The following is a 16,914-nucleotide window of genomic DNA, read 5'->3' on the forward strand; positions in this document are numbered from 1 at the left end:
ACGTTCGCGCGCGACGAAAGCGTGAACCGCATGAAACGTTTTCTGGTTTTTCTGCAAGGGAAAACGCGCGCGTACGGCCGAGGCGCGCTGACGCCGCCGCAGAAGCCACCCGCACGGTGCGTGCCGAGTGGTAGGCGGTGGCAACATGGCGGCAGCACTGGCCGCGGAGTAGTGCGGTAGCTCCAACGGCCGCTTCTAACCGCTCTTTAAAATGCGACTCAAGGCACAAACGCACTTGCATGTGCAGGAATGGAGCCACCGCAGGCACGAAATCGTCGACGCGGCCGTGAAAATACTGCGCACGAATCGCGTGCAGAAACTCGCCGTGCGGTTCACGCACCTGGCTTGGTTGCTGGATGCATTTGCGGCAGAGGGACGTCTAGGTGGGGCCCAAATCGCACGCAAAACGTTTTTTTTTTTCCAGCGAATTTTAAAGGGCAGCGTTTTTTTGGGGGCTAATCTTGAAAGAACTTCCTTATGACACCAGGAGCCAGAATTACATAATCAAAAAGGAACATGGTTTACGCGCGAACCCAGTGAATCGCATGGGGTGTTTTCTGCTCGCGAAAACGCGCCGCGCACGTCACAGGCGCGCTGACGCTGCCGCGGAACTACCCGCACGCTGCACGTGGTGCTGCCGGCGGCGGCTTCGACCGTGAAGTGGTGACGGGAGCTCGAGCGACCGCTTCTAAGCGCTCTCTAAAATGCCGCACAAGGCACGCACGAAGTTGCTTGTGAGGTAAATGAGCTTATAATGTGGGCGAAAACGGTACAATAAAACATCATCCGCGCCGCTACTGAAAGGGCCCATGCAATACCTGCCGGGGTGGTAAGCCTTAACACGTCTGGCAGAGCCAGCCGGCTGCATCGAGAGCTTCGAAACTGCCGCCATGAGGCGCGCGGCACCCCATTGGCGCAAGTCGTCAAGCTCCTCCCACTGCCGCGCGCGACGCGCGCGGCAGTGGGAGGAGCTGCACGCGCACGCGCAACGCACCATGCGGTTCACGTTGCATGTCAAGCCAGGACAATCAAGAAAAAAAGCAAAAGGTGCTTGCTGAAGCGCAACTTGAAGTTTCTATCCCGCAAGATGAAATAAACTCTCTGAAGCCGTAACTGAAGGCAAGCAAACCTCAAACTGAAGAAACCTAATTTAATCAAAGTGCATTTTGAGAATTAGGGCACTTGCAACAAATGTGTTTTTCCGTATAATAGAATGTCTTTTCTCTACGCTTTTTATATGCTTCATGGACCGTTTCCACAAAATGGCGCGTGTTGTATTGGTCAGGGAATTTCAACTAAAATGGTCATGGAAAACCTGGAAAAGTCAGGGAAATTGAATTAGGCAATTTGCTAGACACCCTGGTCATGTTTATCATGTTAGTTCAACTTGAACCGGTTTTATCCATTACAGGTAAACCTGGACGTAACGAACCTCTATGTAATGAATTCCCAGATTTAACAAAGTTTTTCAATTCCCCATTGCCAACCCCATTAAAACCCACGTGTTTGCGACCTCTATGAAATGATGGCGTTGCGATGGTTAACCTTGATGTAACGAATTCACTATGCTGATGGGCCATTGTTTTTTGCACTTTTTCTGAAACATTGGCTGGAGAAATGCTCTAATTTAGCGAACTTTGTCTGCACCGCTAACTACCGTGCATTTCCAGTGTGGTGTTGGTTAGGTGCTAGGCCTGCTTGTTAGCGCATAGTCGCGCGTCTCAACTGCTTTCTGTGATGTTTGTCCATGGGTGATGAGTTCTGCTGCCACGAAACAAAGTTCTGCTGCCGTGGCTGAAATATGAGCGGCCTGCGATGCGTGGAACATACTTCAATTTGATCTCATTTATCGCACCGATGGAACAGCACGCGGAGCGGCGCTCAGAAAATGGACACTGGCCTGACGTCACCCCTTGGTAGGGGAGAAGAAGTGACACAGCCGTGCGCCCGCAACGCTTGTCAGAAACCCATGACGTCACTTAACATACGCGGCCTGGTGGGCGGTGACTCTGCGCTGGCAAATTCACCAACTGATGCATGTAGCCAGAGCTACAGGCATAACCGCTGCCCAGAAAGATACCCTTGGCAAAAATAAAATTCCACACGCGGGAAAGGAGCCGATAATGTAGTCCAGAATTGCAATAGAAGTCGCCATCAGGACTTCTTGAAAGCGGACATCAAATTTCCGCCGCAATGGTAGGCCTAACGACTTCAGGCAGCTCAGCCACTCAGCTGGGCTCTGGCGGCGGGCCAGTCAAAACAATGCCTCCACCGGCCTCCGCAGTATTTTGATGTCCACAAAAAACGGTATGCACGGCAGCGATAGAATGGCCCGAGGAGAAAGCGAAACTTACCGGTGGATGCCTGCTGACGTTTTGGGGTGGTTTTGCGCACTTTCGTCGTCCGTACTGAAGTCTGACGAATAGAAGTCGTCTTGAGTGTCTGTGCAGCTGCCATCATCCAAAGATTACAGCCCAGATTTATTGGAATCCGTCAAAATTCGCCGTTCCTATGGAGCATCGACGCCACGCTCGACCATGTGCGCCTGACAGCAAAGGAGCTTTAAAAATCCCCTTCATGGTGGAGGAAAGAGAAAAAGAAAGAAGTGCTTGGAGACTGCAAAAATTTGAATTTGTATTCATCGATAACATGCTATCGATGGGAATAGGCACAGTAATGGAAGTGTTGAGGTGTACTAATGTGAATAGTCTCACCTACATGACGCCTCCTCTGTTTTGTACAACCAAAGTGTAACTAAACAGGCAAGGCAGCCAAATGACTCTTCTACAGAACTGGAATCGAGTGCCTGTGCTACACAAGTAGATAGCTGCTTTCCTGATTTCAGTGCTCAACAGCACAGGCTGCCCCTCTAATTTTCTAGAAGCACGCTGCAAAATGTGTCCTGCATAGCTGTAGCCCTTGCCAAATGTTCATCCATGAGCAGTTCACAAGTCATTATAGCCTTGTGTTTCTCAAATGCGCTGAGCTGCATGGCTTGCCTGTAATAAAGTTTGCGGCCACCGTTGTGCAGGAAGGTTCTCAGCGGTCGTGGGAAGGTGGTTCTGGCAGTCATGCGCAGAAGGCATCTCAATCTCAGCAGTCGTCGAAGGACAGCCAGCGCTTTCTGTCTCCTCCGGACTCAAAGGTGAATAAGCTTTTGCACTTCTTTTTTCGAAGATGGTGAGTTAGGATGAAAAAATACAATATATTTTTTAATGTTTAACTAAGTGTTTTATGCATTCAAACCTCTTGATGCCATTACAAGAGGTACACCATTTGTAAAAATTTTCACTGCTGAAAAATAATTTAGAAATAGCAAATTGAATGCCTCACTACTGTTTGAAGCTTGCCAAGTGTTTTCTGGCAAAAAAAAAAAAGAACTGTCGCTCAACTTTTCGATCAGCAACCCTTTCAAGGACAACGTGTGGCGCTGCTTTACACTGAGTGGATGGCCGAGGTAGGGTGGCTAGAATGGGGAGGTGTGATGACCGCGGCGCCTTTCCCGCGGAGCGGGTGTTCCCCCGGCGCGTGCCTGCCGCTAGGGCAAAACAGGGCGCTGTCGTCAGGGGCGCCGTCAGCGTTTCCCCGGGGGAAAGCCAGTCCAGCGGCCAGCCTCTTTGTCAGCGCCTGGGCGCGGACTATTCGCGGTGTGTTTTGCTGCAGATTATTGTATGTTGCATGTATGACTGCACTGCTGTGCGGTTGCGAAGATGCCTTCTACTTCAACTAAAAAAACTCAGAGGTGGTGATGCGTGCCAGGGTGCGATTCCGGATACAATTCTTGTTCCGAAAAAGGGTCCCTCTTCCGTGCGCCGGCTTGTGAAGACCTGTTTTTGAAGTTTTTGTTTTTGAAGCATGTCATACTGTTAAAACCTATCTAACGCAGTCACCGAGAACCGCGAATTATCTTGTTAAATCGAGAACTTCCTAAAATCAGGACTGGGACTGTCATTTTACAAGTAGCTGATGACATTAATTCCATGTCTAAAGGGAGTCGCATCTCAGCTGCAGATGCATGACATCGTAACTGCAGCGGCCACGGCGCTCGCCTGACGATGCACTAAGAGTGCGCAGTGAAATGAGCCAGCTAAGGCTTGCCTTGAAGTTAACGCACCCCAGGTAAAAATGTTTTTTCTAGCTGGATTATTGAACCAGAAATTTCGCTCGCTAGAAATTCAGTTTCTAGTTCATTTCTAGCTGGAATTGACATCTTCCAGCTAGCATTTGTCAGTCCAGCTAAAAGAAAAAAAACCCGCAAGCTGTAAATAATCGTCTCTAGCTAGGCTAAGAATTGTTCTAGTTAGAAGCTGTCGAATAATCTAGTCAGAAATGAAGCCAAAAATTACGATTTCTAGCTAGAAATGCTCTTTTCATTTTCAAGGGGGTACGCGAAACACAGCGCTATCTGTTGCGCCACCTCCCTGCTGAGCGGAACGTTCTTGGCTCTCATATCCTTGAACCACGTTAAACACCTCTTCCTCCAGCTTCTCGTGCAGGATAACCGCCTCCTTGAGGTTATTTTTCTTCAACACAATTACAGAAGAAGTGGCATGGATGATAGCGTCATTTCCCAAGATTACGGAAAGGGTGCTGGCCAGGACGCCGTGCACTACGGGATTGTTGAGTAATTTATCACCTAAAGTTCCGTGAAAAAAAAAACTATATGCCTCGATTTTTTTTCTGACGTGGTGCAATAATCTTCGTGGCGTTCTGTCGAAACACATTTGAAATTTTTCATTATTAGATCTGTCTGTAGCTTGAAATATTTTGTCAAAATCGGGAGTGGCGGGGAATCTATTTCGTTATTTCGAGTTCATAAAAGCATTGAGCCGTATAAGAACCTGCTGCTGTTAGATCGGGTTTCGTTAGATCAAGTTTTGTAGTATAGTAGGACCGCTTATTGCGTCCTACACACCTTTCATTTTTATTTGAATTTTGATTATAGAACGAACGAGAGCAAAGGCAAAAAAACAGCAGACTTGCGTAACGTGAAAGAAGCAGCAGAACTGAACTGCAACCTGCTTCACGCAATAAAGTTTACTCGCCCAGGAACATATGCTGCAGCTGTTTGTTTGGTTTGCGAACTACATTAAGAATAAAATCCATCCAGGACGTTGCATTACAACATATACCATAATTACATGTTGATTTGGCAGGTGTAAACGAATTCAGTTATCTGCTTTCGCACGTAACCACGCCCACCACCAACAGCAGCAGCAACAACAAAAAAAAAAATGAGTGGCAAGAATTAACATGCCGCGTGTCGGTGAAAAAAAATTCACATAAACCCTACAAAAGCGGCTTCAATGTGGCATTTCTCAAACGCCTGCTTGCTTTCTGGCAGCGTAAAACTCGGCTGTGTTTAGCCATATCGCAAACCCCATGTTAGCGGTAGCGTAACACAATCCTTGCGTTGTCTTAAAAACTGTGGTATCAGCTAAAATTTCTAGAGTTCAGTAACGCGCCCCGCCGGGTCGTGGCAGAGACGCGTAGCACGGAGAATGGGGGAACGGCCCATTCTTGAAGTCATTCTTGAACTTTAATCGATAATCTCGCTTGTAACAGACATTTTAACTTCAGATGCAGTGCCACCAGTCACTAATTGCAGTTGCTTCCATTGTGGAAACACAGGTGGACGACAGACGCCCGCAGTCGCTATTTATTATAACTTCAGCATACACACAGTAATTCAGTCAGCTATGAAATGACGATGAGAAGCCCTGCCAATGGAAATGCAACTTGCAGAAGTGGTTGAAGCTTACTGCCATCCATTGGAGCGCGACCGCACATGCGGGCTCTCCCACTCGCGTATCTCCCAATCAAGAAGCATTGCAGATGTTGAGTCCTGCAAGTGTAATGAATAGCCTGAGCAGACAGCGGAAGAAGCTGTGTGCTCTGGCTATTTATCAGGCTTGTGCTTGTGAACTCAACATGTACGATTCATCTTGCAAAAGCTTGTGGAATAGGTTGTAAAAAACAGTGTAAATACAGTCATGAAGCAAACAAGGATTCATAACTGTTTCATGAATTCTGGGGGCCAAACATAAATTAGAATGAATCTTTTGCAACATACGTTAGCGTTCTTTTGAGCTTATTTTAGTCATACAGGGCCCACATTGAACTAGGGTCTGATTAGTAAGTGAAAACATGGTTCCCTGCTTATAAGAGACATCTCGTATAAGAGACACAAACTACTCCCCGGTACGTGTCTCTTATAAAGGTGTTCAACTGTAGTACATGAAAGTGGTGACTGATTGAGGAATCCCCAAAATGTTCAAAGACCGCCATGAGTGATATGTGAGGCTCAGTGCAGTTATAGAATGGTTTTAATACATACGCATAGTATAATTTACTTTGTGCTGCATATATTCATTATAATCAGACCACATGTTGCAGCCGTTTCCTAGGGTCCTTCATTCGTAATGGTAACCCGTTCATTTTGAAATTGGGATTGGTAGTTAATGGTTGTTGGTTTTTACTGGTGCAAGGCCATGGAAGGGCAAATAGCACAAAAGAAAAAGCTATTGCTAGTTACTTATGGTAATAGAAAATATGAAACTCAGAACTAGCTGTGGAATCCTGTTTGGTAGACGAGCGTGATATCATTAGTTTTAAACTGATCTATAAAACTGATAAAGTGATCAATAAAAGAAAGTGGTTGCCGATCCCCTGTGCAGTATTGTCGTGGAACATGGACAGTAATTATAACGGGGTGGAAGTGCTGCACCATTTGCGCCGCACTGCGCCGATCCACTTTTCCTGCGCCATCCTGCTCCAAAAGGCAGTATTGCGCCATAAATACTCCCAAGCGGTGCCTCAAATGTGCCGCAAAATGCGACGCAACAAGAGATGTTCAGTGCCAGTTGCTTTGCACAGGAGCAGTATGGGTGGTATAGATGCATTCATTGAGCTGTCATTAGCGATGCGGCTCGCTCAGGCGGATTCCCTAAGGACTCCCTCTTTATGTCACTCTTCACAATTTCGTGCTCTCTCTGTGGCGGTGCTATTTGGTGGAACTTACCAGGGAAGTTGGAGTGCGGGTAATACGCAAATTTCGCCCCGAAATGCAGCTTCGCTGCACTGCACACTGTACCAGCCGCCATTGCAATCTTTCCTCTTATTGTAAAATGCAGTAGTAAGGTAGTTCTACTGGTCAGTCGAACCCAGGCAATTTTATCTTATCTCGAATGCCCTTGCTCTGCAGCGTAGAACAGAGATAAGAAATGCCACCCGGGCACAAGTGAGGGAAAGCTTCTGACAACTTGTAGCAGCTGCCTGCAAGTAATATGCTCCATAGGTGTGGCTTCTCTGCAGCAGTTCTTTTCTTTCTGATGTGTACCCCCCCCCCCCCCCCCCCCCCCCCCTGCTCATATACCTACTGTTTAGTGCGATTAAAGAAAAGATTTGATAAACAGTGGTGCGTTCGTTATCTGTGGGCACTTTTATTTCTTCGTTGATAGAAGCCTGCATTGTGAGGTCAAGAGTGATAGTAATAATACGCTAGAGTATTTTTTTATCTTACCTTGCTACGTCTTGTAAACATGAACATCACAAAAAAATTCTATGAAGTGTAGTAAGGTATAATATGAAATGCACGTTTCCTTCTAGTTTCCTCTTAGTTTCTCATGCCACTGACGTACTAAGGGGATCGTAGTTTTTTTTTTTCTTTTGTCTCGACTCTTGTTAGATGTAGCATGAACCTAAGCTTCTTGTTATTAGGTAGAAAAGGGAACATTTCGCTTATCTCTATAGTCTTCTCTTGATTGTTTCTCAAGTCAGCAGTGGTGCTGCATTAACACAAACATTCATTTGTCGTTCGTTTAAAGGAGCACTGACACGAAAATTTTATGTTACTTTTATTGCTTTTATCGATGCTTAATGGTCTGGTGAACCTGAAACAGCACTTCAAATACTTCAGCGCGCGATAGTTAATTACATTGAACGGCCTGAAAATCGTTTGTTTCAAATTCCCGCGCTTTCATCCCGAACGGCGCATATGACAGCCTCCCGTTTTGACCTCACCGCTTTGTGCGGACGTCACCGGCGCCCGCTTGAGAGGGTGTTGCGCCTGCTCGCCGCTCGTGGGGGCCGCACGCGTGAAGTGACGTCACGAGTTATTGACGAGCGCTGTCGCGTCACTTCTTTTTCCTCTCCTGGAGTGATGTCACGCTGATGTCCATTTGCTGAGTGCCGCTCCGCGCGCTGCTCCGTCGGCGCGATAAATGCGATCCAATTGAATTATGTTCTTCACGTCGTAGGCCGCTCATATTTTAGCCAGGGTATTCTGTTGAGTGAAGGAAGCGAACTGTACAATAATATTAACGCCGAAAATTAGTGTCAGTGCTCCTATAAAGTCAAGCCAGGTATAGCTGTTGAATAGATTGCTCATCTCTTTTTATTTTAGTTGATGCTCGCATCAGCTGTGATGCTCTAATCTGCATATCTTTGCATGAACATTTCAATCTTCCGCTTGCAGGTACAAAGTCTGAGCTATTGTTGAATTTGAATTATGGGGGCATATATTGTTTTTGATTTATTGAAAGTGTAATTGGTTTAGTATTAAATATTGAGTAAGAGTCATTTGAATTTTCGTTTTATTTTTTATTTTTACCAGAAATAAAAAAATGCAAGTGAATCATGTTTGACCCTAAAAATCTGCTCCCAAGCAGACTTGCACTGCTGCAAAATTTGTCTTTAGATGCTCCGAAGCTGCTCCTAAACTCCCCTTTTATTGCTCCAAAGTTGCTTCAAAACAGCGTTAGTCCTGCTCCCTGAACTGCTCCAAAAGCTCAACCCCACTTGCACCCCTGAAAAACTATATTATAACAAACTAATTCTGACCTTCCCTTAATGATGGGGCTTTACTGTGCCACCTCCTTGGGGAAGTTTCAAAGGGCCGGAGGCACATCAGTGACGCTGGACTATTGAATGAGAGACATTGAATGAGAGAGAGATGTGATGTGACTTGCCTGACTGGTGGGCACAAAAACTTCCTGGGGTCAGTTAAGTGCCCATTTGGTGACACCGTATGCTATGCGCATGGTTGGCCATTGATGGCAAATTACGAGAGTGATCTTAGAAAGACAGTCGCAAGCCTTTAAGTTGTATTGTTTCAGGGAGGTGACTTTGTCGCTGGGAGCCATTGCACTGGGAATGAATGAGGAAGCGCATGTCACTAGGGGCAGCCTACTTCAAGAATTTGTTTTTTCTAATGTCTTCCTATGCTTTTTTGTGCATGCGTGCATGTGTGCATGTGTGTGAGAGAGACAAAGGGAGATAGTTGGGCCGGAGAAAAGGGAGAGAGAAGGGGGGGGGGGGGTGCAGTTGGCGGTAACCAGCGAGCCTGGCCAATTCCCCTGAGCGGGTATGTACACATTTAGCCAGGGCAGATGATGATGATGATAGCAGCTATCATTATAATCAGTGTCATTATCATCACCTCTAGTGACACATCACTGGGAAAGCCTAGCCTGAAGCAGATGCAGGTGCTGTAGCTCTTCTCATGGCGTCACTGTTCTTATTGACAAATGTGCATGGTTGCTGAGGCATGTGTAGGAGCTTTCATTCTGCTCATTGAGTTAGTACCACCCCATGTCTTGGATGCTCCTCTGGTAACGTGATAGACCTTGATTTTGAAATTCCATCAGGCTTATTTTGGAATTGTGTTAAGCCTATTTAGGTCATTGTTTAAATGCCGAGGAAATGTTACAGTGTGACCAGTATTAATTGTTTTAACTGGTTTATGTGTAAAAACAAGCCAAGGAAAACCTCGAAGCACTGAATGTTGTTACTGATAGAAAAGCAGCTTACAGTATGCACTGTCCCATGCCAAGAAGGCTATCTAAGAGGAGGTCTGTTCATTCTGCTTTGCTTCACTCTAAGCCTGTGTCTACATTGAATGAATTTTAGTTCATTGCACAGTGGAGAGAGGTGAAGCAGTTTACCCTTTCAGTGTCAGGTTTTTCTACCGGCGATCCGGTGCCAGTGTTGGCTTTTTTTCTAGTGACGTCAAGAAACTAACAAAGTGCACTCCCTTCGATATATGCACTTCAAAAAAGAGATTCTAAACATTACTTCAGTAGAATGGCTTTATTCAAACATTCTTGTTGTTTTTTGGGCATACTCTTGCTTTTTTGGTCATGTGTAGAGGCTATAGCTGGAGTGAGGTGCCATTCAAAAAAGGAATCCTTGTTTTCTTCAATGGGTCCATTGTCGAGTAGTCTTTTAACTCTTTCGGGACCGCTCCATAGGCCATCGATCACATATGATCGATGGTTTCACGAGCCTGCAGAATACAAATTTTCGCTCGATGGAACACCTAGCGACATCTAGGAGATAGTTTGAAAACTATAGTTTTCTCTTTTGTGAAGTTTCTTTTTTTATCGCCAGGTGGCAACGCATCATATATTTTATTCTGACGGGCAGTGGTTTCGAATGTAAACAAACATGACGTCATACTCGCGTGAGCGCGATAAGAAATCCGCCTGATCTCGTCTCGCATATCTTCGCCTTCTACTGTGGATTTTAACGATGAGAGTGGCAGTGAAGAGTCGGAATGCGGCTTTAGAGATCGGATTTCAGCTCGAGTGAGGATTCAGGTGTCGATCAGCCTGGAACATCAAATCGCGCTCAAAAGTGGGTGTTGGTTTCGGTTTCAATTGTCTCTGGAGTAGGTATGTGCGCTTGAAATATGTTCTGGCTGGTTTATATTTGTTCGCTAGGGTGTTAACTACCTACGGTGGTGATCTCCTGCCACCATCTCGGAAAGGGATCAAGGTTTCGCCGAGACGAAAGCCCGGCGTGTACCTGGGCGACGACGTAGCCATGGCCCTAGTGCCAAAGAGATCACGCACAAAACAAAAAACCAGTCAAACCTAGCCGCATCAAACTTTCGCGATGAAGAAACAAAGCATTGTGTTAGATTTTGTATATCCTGAAATAATTTTATTCTTTTTTAGTATTTTTATATTTACGCTTTCTCTCGATATTTACGCTTTCTCTCGAATGTACTGCCTTATTCCTGACCGGGCTTTAGATTTGACCATTCGTTCATCGACTGCAAGGTCGCGCTTCGGTTGAAACAAATTCGCCTATTTTTCCTTTATGTGCTGCAACAGCCACGCTACCCTCCAAGTCTTTCCAAAAGACGCCGCAGCTGTAGTGTCTTCGGGGTCCCCGACACTCGGGAATGACAGCAGTGCAAGGAATCGGTCCCGTGGCATAAAATTTGGTGGGAGAAGGCCGCGAAATATTCCTGTTGTCCGCCAGTATAGGTGGAGTCGTGGCACTTCAACGACGCCCATGTAAATGATGATGCCGATCAGTCTCAGCATCTCCAGTAGAGTCACTTCCTCCCAGGAACCGTCAGGTCTAGAGTATGTTTGTCGCTCTAAAATATGCATCCAGGCATACTTATTTGTGTTATCACAGAAAGTCTTGATCACCTCCGTAGTGAAAAACAAAAGAAAAAAATCCAGCTCTCTCGAGAACCGACGTGCGTCACTCCTCAGCGCTGCTCCGACATGGGCACCAGGCTGTCTCGAGGGTGAAAACTGGATACCGCGCGGTGCATTTGGAAAGATATCCTGGCCGTACGTTGTCGAGACCCTAAACACAAAAGCAAAAACGCAGTCGTCAGATAAGAAGCGCGTTTTCTTTATAAATACAGCGCGGAGTCACAACGTAACTTACCTGCCAGCGCTTGTTGAAGTGCGAGGCACCTGAACCGGAGCTTCGTCGTCGGAACTGAAATCTGAAGATCCCACATCGTTGCTTGAATCATCACTGCTGCTGGGATCAGAAAAACCGACAGCAGGAGCGGCCGAAGTGCTTGCGACAGCAGTCAGACTGTGCGGAGCGCGGCGCGAACCCGACGCCATTTTTCCTCCTGCTCCCCTCTACCTTCGGTTCAAGTTTCTCTTGCTACACCGCGACCACATGCGACACATACACAAACGAAACCGAAATAAAAAGAGAGGTTATCAATGAACACACCAGATGGCGATAGTTGTCTGTGGAGCGCGGGTTTCAGATTTTGCGGGAGATTTGAAATCATCGGACACCGGCTTCCGATTGCCTATGGCGCCAGAGCGAAAGAGTTAATGCATATGTGAACTTGATTGATACAACCAGATTTTATAAGCAAACAGGTTAAAAATAGGAATATGGCCAGAACCAGCTCTGTGACAAGTTATGTCATTAAGAAGCGGAACCCACAAAAAAAAAAGTGTGAATGGTTATGCATCGACTACAGGGCAGAAGTAGTTCGGGCTACAGCCTAGGTGTACACATGAAGTGTGACCTGACATAATGTCCGAGGAGGCTGTCGGTATTGTGGGGGGGATACATGATGTGCAGTGTGTCATGAGGTCTGAAAAGGCTTTCATTGCTTTGGAGTGCTTCTAAAAGTATGTAGGTACACTACTGTGCACGTACAAGGCAAATCAAATGAATCCTTTAGTAGGAACTAAGTTTGTGGTTTTTCTTGACATTATCTTGCATTTTTCGGTTTCATAATTGTTGAAATCGCCTAAAAGTGAAATTGGGTTTATTTCGTTCTTAACCAAAAAGCAGTTCTTGCATGAATTTTCTGTAATTTTCTGATTCATTTTTTTTTCATTAGAACAATAAAAAAGCATAGAAAGCTCTTGCTGTGCTCACAGTGTGTGGACATCATCTGGCTAGGTTGGTGGTTTTCAACTCCAATCAGGCTCATTTTCACACTAATAACATTCACACTCAGAGAAGGAAGAGGAGGTGGTTGAGCTGCCAAAAGATACCAGAGCCCCTTAATGATCTTGAAAACTTTTTGCTGCTGTTGAAGTGCTCAGTTTTCATTTTCCACATAAGATTCCCCAAGGGGTTCATGTTACTGAGTAGTAAGTCCTTGATCTCCCTTCTACTCTGATGTGCTCTTAGTGGTTGAAATAAACTTGTTAGTGCAAACATGCCCCAGAAAGGCTGATGGCGAGGGTTCAGTGGCTACTAAATGTGCTCGTGTAGCACAGGTGTGGAACAGGTTTGCCACTGTTTCATCACTGCCACTGTTCATTGTACTTCAAGGAGAAAAAGAGACCACAAAACAACACGACAACATACTGCTTGCGTGGTATGTTGGTTTTTAAAGTATTGAAGGCATGGGAGTATAGACAATGCACCGCAGCTAACGAGCACACAGCTGTGTAGCTTCTTCCATGCTTGAGAACTTGCACCACGACAGTTGGCCGCTTTTTTCAGTAATTGTTATAACCGATAATGGGGGTAGCAGCATTGTGAAATTGGCATACAATATACAGTGAAGTTGGCAGTGCCACAGCTGTTTATTGCTATATGCGATGTATTGTTATAAGTGGGTTGGACTGATATTTTGAATATGTGTTTCTGGCTTTCTGTTGGAAGTAAATATTCAGCCAGTAGTGTATGACAAATGTAACATTTGTTGGTGTTTACCTCATATTTTTTCAGTCATAATTCTTTGAGGACTGTTAGAATCTGGTGCAAAATTAAAACCATTCTTCCACCTACCACGGTGGCTCAATGGTGAAGGCATTGTCCTGTATCAGAGCTTTTGCTGGCAGTTTCATGCTAAGCTAAATTCGCCTCAGCCAGCAACACTTAACTCACTCACTGGGCGAATGGTTTACCTGGATAATGCTAACCATGGGCCAAATGTCAATGAGTGCTCATGATTCTGAGTCAGGATAATGGGCAAAATAGCCAAAACTAGGGTGCTGCTCATTCTTAAACTCAACTTGTAAGAAGAAAGAGCACATGTAAGCTTTTCAAGCTTGCTGAAACACCATTTTTGTAGTTACCCTCCAATATTTTGCAGTGTATATGCTATGAAGCATGTTTGGAGTTGCTCACTAGAAAAATGGGGTTGTTCCCTCTTCCATAGGAACCGGTAAAACACGAAAGTGAAATGTGCCTTCACAGGAGCAGTTGAATGTTTATTGTGCATCAATATGAACTTGCACGTCGCTATTTAAATTTCGTCGGTATGGCACCGTTAGACACATCAACGTTAGACACTGGATTGCACGCGTAGGAGCATTGCGTAAATCCGACTGAAACCACAGGCGCTCGCAAACCGTCCATGCGAAGGAAACCAAACGGGTTGTCAGCGAATCGTTTGGTGAAAACACTGTCCGCTGCAGCGAAAGGAGCAACGGACCGTGCAACGAACGCGACAGCCGCAAGTCGGCTTCCTTGCAGCTTATGCTGCGTGTCCCCCGTACCCGTAGGCGCTGGCATAGAGGCGCCAACTGTCGACGCTCATTAGCGTCATGATGCACTACTTGCTTTGCCTCTCCTAGACGGCAGCACCATCTGATAGGAAGGCTATAAGGCGCATTTGTCGTTCTATTCACGCGTCTTTTCATAGTGCAGTCGGGAACACGTTTCGTACCTCCTGTTGCGGCGATAGTTTGTGGCTCGAATCCCGGTGCCGCCGTGTCAATCAAAGTTTTCGTGGTGATGTCATTTCTGTGATGGATATGACGTCAGTTAGATCTTAGTGGACCCCAGCATAAAACACTTTCGTGTTAAAAAGGTTTTTTTAAAAGCAGCTTTGCATGCGCTTGGAGTTGTGTGGCAAGGACAAATGAAACCGACTGGCATCAAGACACCTGTACCTTATTTGGCTAATGGTGGCCTCAGAACAGAGGAGGCTGCGGTACCTATGCCATGCAGAAGAGGGCATTCACAATATTTATACTTCAAAAGACAAAAAGCTTGTATTCTGGAAAATGGCCTTTTTTGGCCAGGGTAGGAGGTAGTTAACGAAAAGAAACTTTCAATAATTTTTTTTAAGTAATGTAATGCAGCATTGTTTTTTGCTTTGTTTGCTTAGTTTCTGATGAAAAATGAAGTTCAGTGATCTCATACATTGCAGGAAAAGGAAGTACGCATTAGAATGCCTCGGAGTGTTCAGGTATTTTTCATAGCAATTACAAGCCATAAAGTTCAGTCTAAAAACGATTAGCAGCTGTGTACTGGTACCAGGCAAGTGTGCAAGTCAAGTTATGTGTTATTACCATGTGCACTTTATTCTAATATGCCTTCGATGCCATATGCAGCCTTTCCAACAATAAAGAAAAGAAACATTGGTCTGGAAAGTCACAAGTTATGAGCAGAACTGTAATGCTGTGGCTGATGGCAGGGTCCGCACAGGTCCTTGAAAACCTTGAAAACCCTTGAATTTAGAAGTTTTAATTTCAAGGCCTGGAAAGTCCTGGAATTTTTAAATGGTCCTTGAAAACCCTTGATTTTTCCGGAGAGAATCAATGGCCCTGTCTTTTTACAAAAATTTAAAGTGTTTGTCGTGGATTTTAGGTGTTAACAAATGTAAAAAAACATTGTAACAATCAAGTTTCAGTGTATTGCGTGAAATTGCAAGTTTGGTAGACTTTCATTATTACGAGGCAACATTACGAGCTGGCACTTGTCAATCCAATCTATATCACGATACAATCCAGTGAAAGCCAGCTTCTGTTCTCTATCTTGCATCTTCCATCTAGTCTATGGACGATTGCTCATTGCATGTTTGCTGTTCCTCATACGCTCCATCTACGTTTGCTTTTACGTGAACATGCTGGACATGTAGTTCATCCTGCCTTGAAGCAACACTTGCTTGATTTAATTTCAGCTGATACTCTTGCTGACAAAGCAGGAGATGCATGCAGCTTTTGAAATCAAACAGTCTCAGCAAAACACAAAGAAAAAAGAAAAACATCTAAATACCTGCCATGAAATAAAAAAGTGAAGCTGGGGGAGCATTTACGAATCCGTTAGCACCTATCTAAATGTGCAATAATGTGCTTAGATATTGTGCAATAAAAAACTTTTGCATTGTGTTGGAAAAGCTATAAATAATCCCAGATAAAACATTAGATGGGGACCTTGAAAATGTGTTTTGTGGTCCTTGAAAGTCCTTGAAAACCCTTGAATTTTTGCTTTTGAAGCCTGTACGAACCCTGTGATGGGATCAGTAGTGCACACCTAGCCGTTGTGTACCGCATGCTGCATTACTTGTTGTGGCTGCAACACACTTTCGTTGAAACTCTATTGCATACTAGCCTTGGTCAGGGCAAACGCTTCAGCTTTTCAAATATGCAAACATGCCGTGTCAGTGCCGCCTTGCCTTATCAGTTTGTTCAGCTCATTTATTTCGCATAAATGGGGACTGTAATGAGGTAACACACATTTTTTTAGTTTATTGAGAGTGGGTCATTGAAAGTTCTTGCATAAATTAAAAATTAATTGCTACCAAGTTAGCAGTGTTTTGTGTGTACGTTTACCACATTTTGTCCAGTCCGTGCTTACCAGAAAGGAAAGGAATAAAATTGCAAGCCAGGCTTAGCTGTGAGTGGTGATTTTAAGCAGGAAAGGTTTTTTGTCTGGCTGTGTGGTTGTTCAGTTGTGCAAGGGTCCCTTTTTTATTTTCACTTCAGAGGCTTGCTCTGGTCGACTCACGGTGTAGAGTGCACTGGAACCAACCATATCATGCTTCTAATTGGCTTTATTGGGGGAGTTTTTTTCTGCACAGCTTCATGCTTGGTCAGACATGTGTTAATGGTGTGAAAAACACGTTGGGGCTGAGGTGCCCTTAGAGGGACCGTGAAGGCAAAATACGTGTTTGGTTAATGCAAATCATTGCCACTCCAGAATAACAATCATGCCAATTTTTAGGTGATAAGAATAAGAAAAAGGACTGAAGGAGTGTTGACTCACCAGTCGCTTTCTGGCGCACCACCTATGACATCACAGGAACTAGTTTGTGTGATTGGTGGCTGCCGGCAAAAGTCACCACCAGTAAACATGTACATGTTATTGTAGGGCTGCCTCTGGTTCTGTTGGACCATGCAGTTATAATGCTGTCATGCAGTTAACACACTGATTACTTTTTTATTAAGT

The 16,914-nt window shown here is 45.0% G+C and overlaps 1 protein-coding gene across 1 annotated transcript in view; it reads left to right on the plus strand.

The window, feature by feature from the left end:
- Positions 1 to 16,914, plus strand: part of Vir (VIR_N domain-containing protein) — a 182,552-nt gene that overhangs the window by 29,777 nt on the left and 135,861 nt on the right. Inside the window, exon 8 of the mRNA XM_077686406.1 lies at positions 3,032 to 3,145. Coding sequence (XP_077542532.1) covers positions 3,032 to 3,145 — 114 coding nt within the window. The remainder of the gene's footprint in view (positions 1 to 3,031; positions 3,146 to 16,914) is intronic.

This window comes from Haemaphysalis longicornis, unplaced genomic scaffold (assembly GCF_048455015.1).
Source record: "Haemaphysalis longicornis isolate Haplotype H1 unplaced genomic scaffold, Haemaphysalis longicornis Haplotype H1 scaffold_1, whole genome shotgun sequence".
In the NCBI taxonomy this organism is placed as follows: Eukaryota; Metazoa; Arthropoda; class Arachnida; order Ixodida; family Ixodidae; genus Haemaphysalis; species Haemaphysalis longicornis.